At 32.8% G+C, this 17,873-nt stretch overlaps 2 protein-coding genes and 1 pseudogene across 3 annotated transcripts; all 3 read right to left on the reverse strand.

Moving 5' to 3' along the window:
* Nucleotides 1-13: 13 nt before the first annotated feature.
* On the reverse strand, nucleotides 14-2,152 carry LOC123213521 (probable flavin-containing monooxygenase 1). The gene is made up of 5 exons (XM_044632976.1): nucleotides 1,607-2,152; nucleotides 1,247-1,484; nucleotides 965-1,140; nucleotides 510-868; nucleotides 14-419 (listed from the first exon to the last, which is right to left on the reverse strand). Exons 1-5 carry the CDS (start codon nucleotides 2,042-2,044, stop codon nucleotides 74-76), a joined length of 1,557 nt encoding a protein of 518 aa, XP_044488911.1. The 5' UTR covers nucleotides 2,045-2,152; the 3' UTR covers nucleotides 14-73.
* Nucleotides 2,153-7,888: 5,736 nt separating this feature from the next.
* LOC123215154 lies at nucleotides 7,889-9,897 on the reverse strand (annotated as a pseudogene).
* Nucleotides 9,898-12,934: 3,037 nt separating this feature from the next.
* LOC123212782 (probable flavin-containing monooxygenase 1) lies at nucleotides 12,935-16,398 on the reverse strand. 2 transcript variants are annotated; one of them, XM_044631973.1, is made up of 7 exons: nucleotides 16,141-16,397; nucleotides 15,754-15,861; nucleotides 14,684-15,171; nucleotides 14,333-14,570; nucleotides 14,009-14,184; nucleotides 13,561-13,919; nucleotides 12,935-13,467 (listed from the first exon to the last, which is right to left on the reverse strand). In XM_044631973.1, the coding sequence occupies exons 3-7, from the start codon at nucleotides 15,119-15,121 to the stop codon at nucleotides 13,113-13,115; spliced, it is 1,566 nt and encodes a 521-aa protein (XP_044487908.1). In that variant the 5' UTR covers nucleotides 15,122-15,171; nucleotides 15,754-15,861; nucleotides 16,141-16,397; the 3' UTR covers nucleotides 12,935-13,112. The 2 variants fall into 2 exon arrangements, with proteins under 2 accessions (XP_044487908.1, XP_044487909.1); XM_044631974.1 differs by lacking the exon at nucleotides 15,754-15,861 and having other exon boundaries at nucleotides 16,141-16,398.
* Nucleotides 16,399-17,873: the final 1,475 nt, after the last annotated feature.

A 17,873-nucleotide genomic window follows, 5' to 3' on the forward strand; every position in this document is an offset into this window, starting at 1 on the left:
TTTGTGTTGAAAATGGTTAAAAAACACAAATTAGAAGGCAATGAATGTAAAATCCATAAAGATAGTCAATCAATTAACCACTGTAAACATAATCCAAAGGTCCATAAGGTTCAAATAGTTCAGCAAACAATCCTTTCTTTCTCCTGGGGTTCCATCCCATATCCTTACATAGTTGATCATTGTACCAGATATGAAGAATAGCTATGCATGATTTTCTGTAGTACTGGCCTGAGTATCTTTTCATGCATTCAACCCATTTTGCCATATCCTTTTCCATATCTTTTATTTCAGGTAGTTTAAACGTTCCATCCAGAAACTCAAATAGCCACCGACATCTCATTTCTGAAGTGTACAAGTTAGAAAGACCTTCTGAGAATCCAATTACTGCTAGTTGAGGTATTTGGGGATGTATGATTTCCCTGATCATATAGGAAAAAACATTATGAGTTACCTGATAAGGAAAGCTTACTAATCCTATCCAATGTCTCCAAGTTTAATGATAATTTTACCTATAGAGTGAAACTGTTCCCTTGGAGGGACCTCCTATGCAGTCTTTAAAGTTTTGGGACACAAAAATGTCCTTTAGCTTTTTATCACCCCTGAAACCTGTTGCCAGAATGACCAAATCTGTCTTTCGAGGTTCAGTTTCACCATTAATCAAAATGCCTTCTTCACGGAAGCTGAAACTTTGAATTTTCTTCAGAATGATGCTGCCTTCTTCAACTTTCTCATAGAACTTTTCTGGTACTGTCGAGGTTAGGCATGAACTGATTTCTTGAAGGAAACTATGTTTTGGTACCATTCCATATTTGGCCAATGGATGCTTATTCTTGATATAACTTTCCACAAATTTTGAGATCCCCCATCTCTGGTAATTACAAGCTATGTAAATTAGTCCCTCAAAAGATTATTTCTTCTCAAGGTACTTAAAAAGGACAAATATACACAAAAAAAGAAATGCTACCAGTGGCGAAAGCATCGTTGCCAAGAGACTAAGCAGAATCCCTTCTCCAGGCTTATGAAGCAGAAGTTCTGAGAACCTATTAAGGTAAAGAAATGCCATAGGAAACCCCCAAGGAAAGTAATCAGGTACATTCCAATGTTCAGTCTTGTACAAAATTGTACATGGAATTTTCACCCCTGGAATTCGGATTTAGGAGGGATTAGTCCAATAAATTGGAATTTGTAGATAATTTATAATTGCTTTCATTGTGGCAATTTGAGACAAAAGATTAACTTGTGTTACCATTTGCTGCTGAGCACTCCATTGCTATGTCCAATGCAGATTTCTGGAACCCAACAACAGTAACTTGCTTCCCTTTGACAAATTTGGCAGCACTTTCATAATCCATGGCAGCGTAGTCCATTGAATGCACCACCTTGCCATGAAATGCTTCTGGACCTTTGCTCGGAGGAAATTCAGGGATGTTTGGAACATCACTGAATCTCCCCACACACACAGTCACAAAATCCACTCGGTGAACCTGAACTTTGTTAGACCAGGATTCAGCGGTAGTATTAAACTCTTTAACAATAATGTGCACATAAAAGCCATTGATGATTTAAACATTTGAACTAATACTAAAGAAACGACAAATATGCATACCTCTATAGAATTGTTTTGTAAGTCCTCTACCGTGACCTTCCATTTCCCTTGAGAGCTAAAGGGCAAACCATTGCCATTCCACAAACTCCAGGACTGTATCTCTTCATGGGAAGGGCCTTCAAATTCAATGGAAACAACCTTGGAATCGAATTTAATATGCCTAACCAAGTCAAAATGGTGTGCATAAGATTGAACATAATCCAAAACTTGATTTTGGTTAGGAAACTCCTCAGTTAACGAAGATGGCCACGGAAAATCCGAGAACTGATACATTTCTTTCGGAGTCTGTAGCTTTGTGGTCTTGAAAGTTTTAGTCCAGACTCCTCCAATGCAGCTTTGAGACTCAAAAACAAGGGGATTGAAACCCTTTGACAAGCAGTACTTACAGGCAATAAGTCCACTAATTCCAGCTCCAACAATGGCAATTTGTTTCCCCATTGCTTGTTGTAAGATATTTTAGCCGTCTAATGAGTCTTCTTTATCTGTATCTTAAATAGAGAAGTTTTCAAGTGGACCAGCTTGAGCATGCCCTTATCTTCTAAAGAAGACCATTGGTGAATGAAAAAGCGTTTTTTTAATTACCTAAAATAACAAAAGTTTTTTACCCGAGTTGTTTGAGACTAAAAGACTCTCACATCTAATAAAAATGAGTAAAATAAATTATATATAAATATAATAGATTATATCTTAATATAAGTCAATTAATTTTGTGTAATTAGATTTCGATCTTCACATTTATAAATCTAATATATTTTCAATAATGTGAAAGACTGGGTAAAGAAAATAGATGTAAAATAAACATATATGTCAAGAGATAAAGAATCAAAGCAAACATTTGCAAAAGAGAAAAGATAATGATTTTACTTACTATTTTGTCTTCTATATGGATATAGAATGATGAAATGAGTTTCTCACTTGCAAGACCTTCAAAGAAAGTTCACCACCAAACCAAAATACAACACTTTTGTGAGGTAGAGAGAGGAGAGAGAGTTTTGCAATTTAGTGAGAGAAATTTTAGTTTAAGATGAACTAACTTTTTTTGAATGAACTAACTTCATTATTTTATAATGGTGGTTAGTTGTAGTTTTCTAAAATTCTCTTTTGACCCACCAAAATATTAATTTAAAGATTTGTCAAACATTTATATATATATATATATATATATATATATATATATATATATATATATACATATTAACCACATTAATTTTATCTCACGAACACTTTATATTTGTATTCATATAATATTTTATATGATTCTTATTATCTTTCGGAAGGTACTACCCAACCTCGAATAATTAATTCTCCCTCTTGTAAATTTGGTTTATTAGTGTGATCCTTTAGGTTCATCTTGACGTAACCATAAGTTTTTTTTCAAACAATCCAAAAGTGTATCAAAAAACTAACGATTATGAGAAACATCTAGTAATGTGTCATAACCCCTAAACCATGATGAAGAAATATCCCATTGAACCTAAAATATCTATTAGTACGTTTTATGAAGGTAATATTATTCCGTTGTTCAATTTAGATCGATTTCAAACTTATGGATTGTCAAAGTCCTAATTTTGTTTATTTATGAATAATCGATTTAAATATTCAAAACATGCCATAACGAACATTCTTCGTATGATTTACATTATACCTTGGTTAGATTTGATTTCCAATATTTATCGATGTTTGTTTCTGAACTCGGATCTAGATCGAATCAATGGATATTCAGAACTAAATACTTTCTGAGTCAACGGATCCGTTATTGACCATCATTCTTTTTCACATACAAATAACACATAACCAGTATGGTTTGTTTTACGAGATATAGTTAACCTCATATATATACACCATATGAATTATACATATTCGTATCGGATCCGACTATGACGTCTCAGGTCAAGGGATTACTTCATACACTAGTACGATCTTATGATAAGTGATTGACTACAATTTAATGACCATGTGACTTTTTGTTATTGGTCATGTTCAAAAAACAGTTCTCTAACTATTAATTCATACTAATACCCTAATGACATGTGTATCATCATCATCTGCACTAATGTCATCTCATGACATTTAATGTCTACTATATGATATAATTATCTAAGTTATATCATGTCTATAGAGAACAATTCAACGATTCAATTTGTATTAAATAAATCATTCAGACAATTTATATACATATTTTATATTATCACAAAATAAAGAAAACAACTTATACATATGAATAAAAAACTATTTTTTTATTAATAAATTATTTTAAAAAATTATATACAAAATAAAACATTTTAAGACTGATAATTCGAATTATTCTTATGGCATATACTAACAATATGGATTAGAACACTTTTTCCTTCATTAATGGTGTTCTGGTTCATGTAACCAGGTAAAAAACTGTTGTTTGTACAAAGATTTACTTTGCTCCATTTGGTGGCAGCCAAACGTTAGAAAAAGTATAACTCATTCCGTATGTTTGTGAGTGGGCTTGAAAACTTGAAGGATTTTGTCTTTTTACTAGATTCATTCAATCTAGCCATGGAAAAAAAAAAAAAAAAAACTCAAAAAAGGAAGATTTTTGCAAATTTTATAAGTTCCCACCTCAGAATTGAGTCAGGGATTTGAAAGGAAAATTGTGGCCATTAATTGCATTAACATGTCAGAAAGTCCCTTTCATTCCCTTGCCTTGCCTCAGACTTTTCTGTTTTGTCTTCTTCAAGTCGACGGCTAGTATTAATCTGTTGAAAGTGACTAGTGGAGAAATTATCTACTTTTGGCCCAAGTTTGCACATATTTGTCTTTGGGTTTCACGCAAGCATCTTTCACCAACAACGTGACTACTTAATTATTTGCTGGGTAAACAGTTGAGTCTTGCATCGCTAGGCGAACTACTTGTTTGCATTTGAGCCTACACTTTATAGAATAATTTTTGGAAAATTGAAATTTTTGCTTTATTTTTTTACTGTATATATATTATTCATATTAAAATCTAAATTAAAATATTATAATAGTATTTTATTTTCTCAAAATATCCCATTGATGTAACTCTTACATGCAGAAAGAGAAAATTTTTTTTTACCCTTCCAATGAGGAAATAATCTCTACAGTTTAGAAAAAATACTTTTTTAACAGAGAACATATGTGATTGAATAATATAATCTGTAAAAAAACCATTATAAAATATTCAAATTGGACACAAGAGAGGAGAGACGAAAATTGGTAGATTTATTTAGAGAATTAACATTTGTTGTAAAGATTTTATAGCAAAATTATTCACATTCAGGTCAATCTTGATTCAAGCTTATATGTTATGTGTTTTTTTTTTGTGAATAATTGAAAATCAAATAATGTATGATAGATTCATGTTCATAACTTTATGTGAAATTTAATTTTGTTATGATTTTATGTTGTTAGATTGTTTAATATTATTATTTTATGTTATTAAATAATATTTATTCTAACAAAATAATATTTATTCTAATCAAATAAAAATATATATATTTATTTATATATTATAGTTGATACACCAAATAGATATTAAATAACTAACCAAAAATATTTATTGTTTAACAAAATAATATTTATTTAAACAAAAAAAATATTGCTAATAATATATTTATTTAAATAAAAAATTACTTGTTGGATCATGAAATGGAAAGAATGGAAAGCGGCTGAGAAAAGGGAGCACTTAAGGGGTTGACACTAAATGCTAAGGGGTAGGCGACAACCCCTTAAAATAATGGGTTGGCGGTGATTGGCACTAAATGCTAAGGGGCAGGCGACAACCCCTTAAAATAATGGGTTGGAGCCGCCAACCGCCAACCCCTACAAAGCTAATATAGCGCCAACCCCTTAAAAATAGTATAGGGGACGCCAACCCCTATAAAGCTAATATAGAGCCAACCCCTTAAATATAATATAAACGCCAGCCCCTTAAAGATGATTTAATTTGAAGGGGTTGGCGAAGATAAAGGCGTTGGCAACGCCAACCCAAATAAAGGGGCTGGTTAGATTTGCGCCGCCAACCCTCCCTCCTAGAGTAACCTTTTCAATTAAAATCAGTTTTTAGATATTTTTTAATTTTAAAATTATAATAATTAACTGATTAACAATATTATTAACTATTTTAATTTATTTAAATAAATTCAGATAGAATTAAATTAAATTGATTTATGTAAAATATAAATTAAATTAATTTTGGTATGATATAGTATATTTATGTGTATATTTTATAAGAAAATCCCACCAATTGTCTTATTATTATTTTGTCTCTATAAATCTAATAAGTTTTATCGATCGATTGCTTACTAAATTTTTTTTATATAAATCTGTTTTAAATATAGATCTCTCTTTTATGATATATTTAAAATAGATGTGCTAAATATGAATATATCTATGCTATATATATATATATATATGTGAAATTGATTTCACGTGAATACTATTGCAAAATAATTGCATTATCTCTCCCCTGTACACATTAAGTTATTCCCTGTGAGCATTTGAAAATTTTAAAATTATTCCCTGCAAGCTCACATTAACAAAGGAAACAAACAATATTCAATTCATTTTTGTTTTGATTCTTAGAATATATATATATATATATATATATATATATATATATATATATATATATATATATATATATATATATATATATATATATATATATATATATATATATATATATTGTATATTCAATACCAAGTCCTTCAGTGCATGTTCTTCATGGGTGACTTCTTGGATTATCTTTTCATGTATTGCTTTAATATGAGATTAACACCAACCAAAATTTCAACAGATATGATCAACTGAGTTTATAATTTTTGTATATTTAATCTAAAAAATTTAAACTCAACAATTTTAAACTCATTTGATTTTATCTAACACATATATATAAATCTTGTTTCAAATATTAATACTAAATATCTATACATATTTTCTCTCTACAGTGCATTAAAAGAAAGTAATATTGTAAACTTTATTTTGGTTTCTCAAGGTTGAAGATAAAAATGATTTACGTATTCTATTATATAAAATAGTAAAAATATTTAGAATGTAAAAAGTGTAATATAAATATATACGTAGACCCAAATAAGAATAAAAATTTCAATTCCCCTTAATTTCTGGAACACAAATAACAATTTTTATTGATTTTGCTGCTGCTTTAAATGTCACCTCATCAAAATACAAAAATAAATAGGGCAAAGGACTATTTCTCACCCATTTTTTAGGTCTATCTCAAACCTATACTTACGGGAGATTAAAAAACTCTTTTTCCCATCCATGATCAAACTGCCGTCCAATTTTTCAGTTAAGGATAGGGGCAAAATCATCATTTTATTGTTTAAAACTTTAAAACTTTAAAATTTACCATTTCCCCCCTCCAGGTTTTAAAAACTAAAAACTAACTCATCCTCAAAATTTGAAAAGTTTAATTTTACCCCTAGGGTTTATTTCCTTCTCCGGCCACCACTGATCGTCGACGCATTCGATTGATCTCTCATCTCCGACTACAAAGGACGATAAAAGACAACCCTTCGTCGTTCAGATCTGGAAGAACAGGCGAAGGACGACGTTTCATCGTCCTTCATCGTCGCGTCTGGATGACGCGACGAGAGATGAAGGATGACGAAGCATCGTCCTTCGTCATCTGGGTGGAGCGACGAAGAGAGACCTCTGTGCGATGAAGAGATCTTTGTCTCTTCGTCGTATTGTGCGACGAAAAGATCTTTGTCTCTTCGTCGCACCGTGAAACGAAGAGACATAGATCTTTTCGTCGCACCACCGCCGTTCCACCAAGAGAAGGAGGAGATCGGTGATCACGTTGGAAGATGAAGTTGAAGAATGAAGGTGAAATTGCTAGTTTTGAAAGTTATGAGGGGCGGCTGCGTTTTGAAAAATATAAAAACCCTAGGTTTGGGGTTGAAAATGTTAGTTTTCAAAGTTTAAAGACTTTAAATAAAGGTGAAATGTTAGTTTCTAAAACCTAAGGGGGGTGAAATGTAATAAACTTTATAACTTTTTAATATAAACAATAAAATAACGATTTTACCCCTGTTTCTAACTGAAAAATTAGACGGTCATGAATAGAAAAAAAAGTTTTTGATCTCTCGTAGGTATAGGTTTGAGAATACCTAAGAAATGGGTGGGAAATAGTTCTTTTCCCAAATAAATATTTCAAGCACAACTTTTTTGAAACCCCACAATAAACCACTTATTTTTGAAGAACTAATGAACTCGAATTTAGAAGAATTAATTCAAAATAAATTTTTTGCAGAAACACTATGTTTAATTGCTTCTTGAAGAAGCGACATAATCAGATGGTCCATAAGGCTCAAATAGTTCAGCAAAAAATCCTTTCTTTCTCCTGGGGTTCCATTCCATGTCCTTGCACGGTTGATCATTGCGCCATATATGAAGCCCACCTTTGCATGACCTTCTGTAGTATTCACCAGAGGACTGCTTCATGAATTCATCCCATTTCTTTATATCCTTTTCCATCTCTTTTAAGCTAGGTAATTTGAAAGTCCCATCAAGAAGTTCTATGAGCCACCGGCGTCTCACTTCTGATGTATACAAACTTGCAACACTTTCTAAGAATCCAATTATTGCCAGTTGAGGAATTCGGGGAAGAATGATTTCCCTGATCAAATGTAAACATATTAAAAGTTACCAATCTCAGTGAAGATAAATTAGATGTTTGTAATGAGAATTTCATAAATACATATGTTAACCTGAAAAGTGGAACTGCTTCCTTAGGAGAGCCTAAAATGTAGTCTTGCACGGTTTGACAGACAAAAATGTCTTTGAGCTTTTTATCACCCCTGAATCCTGTAGCCAATATGACTAAATCTGTCTTCAGAGGTGTAGTCTCTCCATTAATTAAAATGCCCTCCTCACAAAAGCTGAAGCTTTGAGATTACTTCAAAATGATGCTGCCCTCATCAACTTTGTCATAGGACTTTTCTGGCACCGTTTCGACCAAACATGAATTCTGTTCCTTTAGGAAACTGTGTTTGGGAGCCATTTTGTACTTTGCTAATGGAAGCTTGTGCTTAATATGGCTTTCTACAAATTTTGAAAATGCCCATCTCTGTAAATTGCATACCCAAATTATCTTAGTCCTTTAAGATAGTGATTATTTTTCTAAATGATTCATAAAGGAATACAAAAAAGTGTACGAGTGGTGAAAGCACTGTTGCCAAGAGGCTCAGTAAAATTCCTTCTCCAGGTTTATGAACCACAAGCTCTGAGAACCTGTTCAGGTATAAGCATGCGAAAGGGACCCCCAGGGAAGGTAATCAGGGACATTTCACCGTTCAGTCTTGTACATTATGGTGCATGGAAATTCCACCCCTGGAATCCCAAAAAAAATGGTTAATAGAAGATTAAAGCCAAAAATTGGAGATTCATTTTACTTTTGGTGTAAGTTTTTGATTTACAAATTGCTTGGTCCTTTCCAAGAAACTTTACTTGAGAATCATTAGTTTTTAAATTTGTCTTACCATTTGCTGCAGTGCACTCCATCGCAGCGTCAAATGCTGATTTTTGGAACCCAACCGCTGTAACTTGCTTCCCTTTCACAAACTCGGCAGCACTTTTGTAATCCATGGCGGCGTATTCCATAGAGTGTATCACCTTGCCATGAAATGTTTATGGACCCTTGTTTGGAGGGAATTCTGGGATGTTTGGAACCTCACTAATTCTCCCCACACAGAGAATTACAAAGGCCACTTGGTAAAACTGCATTTTCAATTAGTTCTCAGCCAAAAAGAAACATATTATTGCAAGATCATAATGAACTGTACCGATATCTTCGTAAAACTATGAACAAAGATATATATAGAGGATACATCTGCCTCAGTTAAATCGCTTTGTACGTCCTCTGTTGAAACTTTCCGTTTCCCTCGAGAGCTAAAAGGCGCACCATTGCCGTTCCATAAACTCCAAGATCGAATCTCTTCATTGGAAGCACCTTTGTATTCAATGCCAACAACCTTGGTATTGAATTTGATGTGCTTAGGCAAGTCAAAATGATTCGCATAGGAGTTTATATAATCAAGGACTTGATGTTGATTAGGGAACTCTTCAGTGACTGAAGAGGGCCATGGAAAATCAGAGAATTGATATGCTGCTTTAGTAGTTTGTAATTTTGTTGTCTCTATTGTTTTGATCCATACTCCTCCAACGCTACTTCGGGCCTCAAAAACAATGGGATGGAAACCTTTTGACAAGACGTACTTACAGGCAAGAAGACCACTAATACCTGCTCCAATGATGGCTATTTTTTTCTCCATAGCTGACTTAACATTAGATATCAATTGCATATGCTTCTTCCTTCTTAGAGCCCGCATATATTTATATATATAAGTGGGGTGATGAACATTTCCACATGGTTAATATAAATCAGAAAGCAAGCAAGAGCAGTAAAATATAATTACAAATTTTATCTGAAGCTCAGTCAGTCTGGAGGTAGCTGGATTCATTTTCATTGACCAGTCTTAAATCACCCGACATGAAACGGTCACGTGCCTTTATGTGACTTCACATGTCACTTTCCCAGAACAAAAGCCTTTTTGTAACTTCCAACAGATGAAAAAGTTTTTGGATATCAGTTACCAATATTAAACAACTTGAATATCATTTAAGTTAAAAGAGTGAATATCAACAGATGAAAAAGTTTTTGTAACTTCAAAATTTAAGTTAAAAGAGTCTCACTTCTTGGCCATTAACACTTCATCAGTTACCAATATTAAACAACTTGAATATCATTTATTGGGCCTACGATGTGATGCACTCTAGAATTAATTAGTATATCAAGTCATGACAGGCAGTGGGCGAGACTTTCTAATTTTGTAAGAAGGTTATCTATCGCCGAAGAAACTTTCCTCTTCTGTGTTTTCAAATTCTAATTTACAACTAAAAAATGACACACACCCTCAATGGAAAAGCAACACCACCGAAACAAAGATGAAGCCCTTTTTATCTTATGAACAATTCAATCAATCTTTTCTTGAAGCTTTTGCTTCCGGTATCAGTCTTAGATAGCTGAGAAGTGAAAGAGAGATAGTACTCCAGGATATAGTTTGACCGACTTCAGGTAGGATAATTGAACTTACAAAACAAATCATAATTGTCATGATCTTAATTATTAGGCAATTTAGGATCAAGTCCTTCACCAAGACCTTACATGTCCCTTGAGAGCTAACGGCAAACTATTGTCATTCCATAAACACCAGGACTGCATCCCTTCGTGGGAAGATCCTTCAAAATCAATGGAAAAAACCTTGGAATCGAATTAAATATGCCTAACCAAGTTAAAATGGTGTGCATAAGATTGAACATAACCCAAAACTTGATGCTGGTTAGGAAACTCCTCAGTTAACGAAGATGACCATGGAAAATCCGAGAACTGATACATTGCTTTCGGAGTCTGTAGCTTTGTGGTCTTGAAAGTTTTAGTCTAGACTCCTCCAATGCAGCTTTGAGACTCTAAAACAAGGGGATTGACACCCTTTGACAAGCAGTACTTATAGGCAATAAGTCCACTAATACCAGCTGCAACAATGGCAATTTTTTTCCCCATTGCTTGTTATAAGATATTTTTGCCTTCTAATGAGTCTCCTTTATCTGTATCTTAAATAGGGAAGTTTCCATGTGGACCAACTTGAGCATGTTCTTATCTTCTAAGGAACACCATTATTGAAGGAAAAAGCATTCTGGTCCATGCACCCAGGTAAAAGACTTAATTTGTACATGGATATTTTAGTCTCTACCTTTTTCCATTCAGTGACGACCAAACACTAGAAAAAGTATAACTCATCGCATTTTTTTGTAAGCGGGATAATAAATTGTAGAATTTTGTCTTCTTACTAGGTTTATTCAGTCTAGCCATGGAAAAAAAAAAAAAGAAAGAAACAGGAAGATTTTTGCCAATTTTAGAAGTTCCCATGTCAAAATTAGAGATGACAGTGGCCTGGGTAAGTGACAATTACCTAAATCTCATCCCCCTCTTGCATAAGAAAACTTTCATGTTCCCGCTCCGTCTCTAATAGGACCCATCTCTTTGAAGGAAAAATTTCTCTCCCCTCGTCGTGGAAAAAATCCCTCATTTATTTCCCTCTTTATCCACGCTAAAAAATAAATGTAATATTTATTAGGTTTTAAAACAATTTATAATAATTTAAAATTTTTTAAAATAATTCAATATATAAAAGTTTAAAAAATATATAAGAAAAAAAATAAAAAAGAATGAATTAAAATATATTTATCCTTATCTAGTATCAAATTACGGAGATTTTAAATATTTTTTGTTCTCGTTTTTATTCGAGAATTCTTCCTCTATTCAGACAAAGCCAATGAAAAACTTAATTTTGTGAACTGAATTATCATTTCTACTTAGAATTGAGTTAGGAAAACGTAAGAAAAGAAAGTAAATGCATTACGACTCAAAATACTAGAAAGGAAAATTGTGCCCTTTAATTGCATTGACATGCCGAATGATGTCATTCTTTTGCATATGAATGAATTTTCTTTTACTTGTATTTGTGCCAACCCACCAACTCCTTAACCAATTTCTGTTTCTTAATGTTATAAGAGATGGATCATCCATTAAAAATAAATCTTAATCATCTGAGCCTCAATGCACTTCATAGAATGATTTACAGAACACTATAGCAATCTTTTTTTATTTTGCTACTCTAATTTGCATGTTGCTTCATCATATCATTACACACCATCAAATGCTTCAATCACAACCCGTATGAACCTCGCGTGCCTATGTGGGATGTGGAAAACTCTCTACCTTATGAGCCTTGCATCCTAGTGAGCTTGTTACACCCATCCCATCTTACCTTGCAGCCTCAGGCGGTTTTCAGAATTGCCTCATCGGGCGGTTGAAGAAGGAAGGCGCGTTTTATTGACATTGCAATACGGTGTCGTTGGATTTAATAATGCGTAGTCGTTTCATGAAATAAGTGGTGTTGTAATACGGCGTCGTTTGTTTTTATTTTCGATTACTATTACCGCGTAAATATAAGCCGGGAAGTGCAACGTGAAAACGGAAGATAAATAAAAATGTAGAATGTGTGACCTATTCTGGAATTCTCTGTTTCCTTTCCCTGTGTTTTTCTCTCTATTTTCTTTCTACAACTGGAATTACTTGCATCAGTCCACTCAAATAGCAATTTTCAGATCCCAGGTCTAATAAAAGAGAAATTATCTACTTTAGGCCCAAATTTGCACAGATTTGTCTCTGGGTTTCATGCAAGCATGTTTTCAGCAAAAACATGACTACTGGGTTATTTGCATTTGAGCCTACAGTTCATAGAATGATTTTCCAGAACATAATAGCAATCTTCATTGATTTTGCTGCTGCTTTACATGTAGCTTCATCAAGACACAAACATCAAATATTTATAGCACAACCCTTTTGAATCCACAAAACAAGACAATTTTTTTTTTTTTGAAGAACTGGTCAATCCAACATAAACATTTTGCAGTGACACATTGTTTAATTGCTTCTTGAAGATGGGACATAATCCGATGGTCCATAAGGCTCAAATAGTTCAGCAAAAAATCCTTTCTTCCTCTTGGGGTTCCATCCCATGTCCTTGCACAGTTGATCATTGTACCATATATGAAGCACACCTATGCATGATCTTCTGTAGTATTCCCCAGAGGATTGCTTCTTGAATTCATCCCATTTCTTTATATCCTTTTCCATCTCTTTTATGCTAGGTAAATTGAATGTTCCATCAAGAAGTTCTGTGAGCCACCTGCATCTCACCTCTGAGGTATACAAGTTTGAAAGACTTTCTGAGAATCCAATTACTGCCAGTTGAGGAATTCGGGGATGAACGATTTCCCTGATCAAATGTAAACATATTAAAATTTAACATTCTTGGTGAAGATAAATTGGACGTTTGTATCTGAAAATTTTCGTATATATGTATGCTAACCTGTAAAGTGGAACTGCTTCCCTAGGAGAGCCTAAAATGTAGTCTTGAAAGTTTTGGGAGACAAAAATGTCTTTGAGCTTTTTATCACCCCTGAATCCTGTAGCCAATATGACTATATCTGTCTTCAGAGGTGTTGTCTCTCCGTTGATTAAAATTCCCTCCTCACAAAAGCTGAAGCTTTGAGATTTCTTCAAAATGATACTGCCCTCATCAACTTTGTCATAGAACTTTTCTGGCACCGTTGCAACCAAACATGTATTCAGTTGCTTGAGGAAACTGTGTTTGGGAACCATTTTGTACTTTGCTAATGGAAGCTTGTGCTTGATATGACTTTCAACAAATTTTGAAAATGCCCATCTCTGTAAATTGCATACCTCCAAGTAAATTAGTCCTTTCAGATGGTGATTATTTTTCTGAATGATTCATAAAGGAATACAAAAAAGTGTACCAGTGGTGAAAACATTGTTGCCAAGAGGCTCAGTAAAATTCCTTCTCCAGGTTTATGAATCAAAAACTCCGAGAACCTGTTCAGATAAAAGTATCCCAAAGGGACCCCCCAGGGAAGGTAATCAGGGACATTCCAGTGTTCAGTCTTGTACATTATGGTACATGGAAATTCCACCCCTGGAATCCAATAAAAATGGTTAATAGAAGATTACTGCCATAAACTGGAGATTCCTTTTACTTTTGGCACAAGTTATTTGATCTATAAATTGCTTGGTCCTTTACAGGAAACTTCACTTGAGAATCATTAGTTCTTAATTTGTCTTACCATTTGCTGCAGTGCACTCCATTGCAATGTCCATTGCTGATTTTTGGAACCCAACCACAGTAACTCGCTTCCCTTTCACAAACTCGCCAGCACCTTTGTAATCCATGTCGGCATATTCCATAGAGTGTATCACCTTGCCATGAAATACTTCTGGACCCTTGTTTGGAGGGAATTCTGGGATGTTTGGAACATCACAAAATCGCCCTACGCAGAGAATTACAAAGTCCACTTGGTAAACCTGCATTTTCAATTAGTTCTTAGCAAAAAGAAACAGACCATTACAGGATCATAATGAACTGTACTTATGTCTTGGTAAAATTATGAATAAAGATATATAGAGGACACATCTACCTCGGTTGAATGGCTTTGGATGTCCTCTGCTGCAACCTTCCATTTCCCTCGAGAGCTAAAGGGCGCACCATTGCCATTCCATAAACTCCAAGATCGAATCTCTTCATCGGAAGCACCTTCGTATTCAATGCCAACAACCTTGGTATTGAATTTGATGTGCTTAAGCAAGTCAAAATGATTCGCATAAGATTGAATATAATCAAGGACTTGATGTTGATTAGGGAACTCTTCAGTGACTGAAGAGGGCCACGGAAAATCAGAGAACTGATATGCTGGTTTAGGAGTTTGTAATTTTGTTGTCTCTACAGTTTTGATCCATACTCCTCCAACGCTACTTCGGGCCTCAAAAACAATAGGATGGAGACCTTTTGACAAAACGTACTTACAGGCAAGAAGACCACTTATACCAGCTCCAATGATGGCTATTTTTTTCTCCATAGCTAACTAGTATTAGATATCAATTGCACATGTTTCTTCCTCCTTAGAGCCTGCATATATATATATATATATATATAAAAGTGGGGTGATCAAAATTTACACATGGTTTAATACAGCTATCAATCTTGTGTAATAATAAATTACTCTTCCAATAAACCAGAAAGCAGGATTACAAGCAAGAGTAGTAAAATATAGTTACAAATTTTATTTGAAGCTCAATCGTTCTAGAGCGGGCTAAGTTAAATTGCCACAGCCATTTCATTGACCAGTCTTATTGCACGTGTCACGAAATGGTCACATGCTTTTATGCGACTTCACATGTCCTAGCCCACTTTCCCAGAACAAAATCCTTCTTGTTACTTCCAACAGATCAAGAAGTTTGTAGATCTTCAAAATTTAATTTATAAGATTCTCACTTCTTGACCATTTCCCAGGTCTTATTCCATTCACACTTCATTAATTATCAATCAACAATTAATTAGTATATCAAGTGATGACAGGCTGTGGGTGAGACTTTCTAAATCTGTAAGAAGGATATCTATTGCAGAAGACAGTTTCCTCTTCTGTATTTTCAAATTGTATATTTATAATTATAACTTAGAAAATGAGATGAGATAAGCGGTGGTACATACCCTCAAGTGAAAAAGCAACACCACCACCGCAAAGACGAAGCCCTTCTAATCTTATGAATAAGTCAATCTTTTCTTGGAGCTTTTGCTTCTGGTATCAGTCTTAGATAGCTGAGAAGTGAAAGAGAAATAGTACTCCAGGATTAAGTTTGACAGACCATATGTAATATTTCAGGTAGCATAATTCAATATAGAAAACAAATCTGAACAGGATTCTCTTTATTTGTATACTAGCTGAAATTTTATGATAACTTAGAAAATGGACATCAAATGCCGAAATATATGACTACAGGTTTGAAAACTGCAAGTTCACAGATAAACAAAAAGTATTAAACAAAGCTCTGATCTCCACTTATTTATCCATATTCAGGCAATTTAAAAATTGCGCACCTGCTTCAGTATGGCCAGTTAGTGGGCTTCAATATCCCTTTGTTCGATATACTCAGAACTCAATCTTGAACAACAGGGAAATTTGGAGTTGAATTTTGCCGACACATGCTGCATTTGTCAACATATCGCATGGAAAGACACAATATAATCTTATCAGATGTAGACTATAGTACAGGGACTATTATTGGATCATCTTAGTTGAATAGTAGGAGTATAATATAATATTAATATCAATGGAGGAAAAGGCATCGTGGTTGTTTTCCCCCAGGACTTTTTTGTGTTTGTAATAGTTTTCAAAAGTGATTATGGCCCATAAGCATTTCTTTTCCACGACAATTTTAATGAAAGACGAACAGGAAGGTGGTGGAGAACTCTGCTGTGAGTTTAGTGTTGTAAGAGTGCAATTGGCCACCTTCTTATGATTTTCTCCTATAAGTCAAATCCATCATTGTACTTGACATCTTCATGGAGATACTTATCCAGAAGTTTACAGCAACATGTGACACTACCAGACAAATTATATATTAATAAAATACAAAAAAAAAAATATTGAATATGTATGTACATCTATATTATTGGTAAATACTGAGAAAATAAGTGTTAAATAATCTATAACCTCCTAAATTATGAACTCATGTTTTTAGTCGTAAACCCAAAACAAACTTACGATACATTGTATATTAAAAGTAGATAATATTTTAACAATAAATCAGACTCATATAATAAAAATATTAATTAATATCAATATATTATAGATGTCATTTTATCTCTGATAAGAAAGTATTTTGTAAACTAAATAACAATGTGATAAAGTTAGGATAAACGCTAGTTGCGATAAAGATTTTAATTTCCAAGTGCGTTTGGTTAGGAAGATTATTTGGTATAAAATATTATTATACCAGATAAAAACTAAACTAGTAGATATAATTAGTTATTGTGTTTAATTGGACGTAATAAAAAATTATTTAGAGGTTGTATTACTTAAATATCATTGGATATAATTAATTTAAAATATTTTTTTATATTACATGTTATATTAATTGAAAATGAAAGTATTTTTATTCTAAAAAATTAATAAGTAAAGATAGACATATAACAAAGATTTCCTTGTAATATTTTAATACTTAAAATGGTGTTGATAATCAACTTACTTTTTATATTACCTGTTATATCACCATTGATAATAAAAAATTATTAATTAAAGTAATGTAAGTAATAAAAGATTGATTATCAGAATACTTTTAGGAGGCGTTTGATTTTAGAAATGTTTTATTACTAAAATTAAGAGATTATCTTGAAGACAAATTCCCTTAAAGATTACTGTGTATAAATTATTACTATGTTTGATAACAATCAATAGGTATAAATAATTATTGTGTTGGGTTAGAGTTAATAAAAGAATACTAGTATATTATTTTATTTAAATACTTTTGGTATAATTATTCTAAAATATTTTTTTATTATTTGTTATATTAATTGAAAATATGATTATTTTTGTCCTAAAAAAATTAATAAATAAATTATATATTATAATAAAATCAAAATTACTTTGGTAATATTTTAATATCTAAAATTGAGGTGATAATCAAATTATCTTTTATATTATTTATCATATCACTACTAGTAATAGAAAATTATTGAAATCTTTTATTATTTATAAATCAAATAAGATAATATAAAAAATAAAAAATATATTATCAAGAATAATTTTTAATCTCTCTCGATCACGCGCA

Source organism: Mangifera indica, chromosome 4, assembly GCF_011075055.1.
Source record: "Mangifera indica cultivar Alphonso chromosome 4, CATAS_Mindica_2.1, whole genome shotgun sequence".
Taxonomy (NCBI): Eukaryota; Viridiplantae; Streptophyta; class Magnoliopsida; order Sapindales; family Anacardiaceae; genus Mangifera; species Mangifera indica.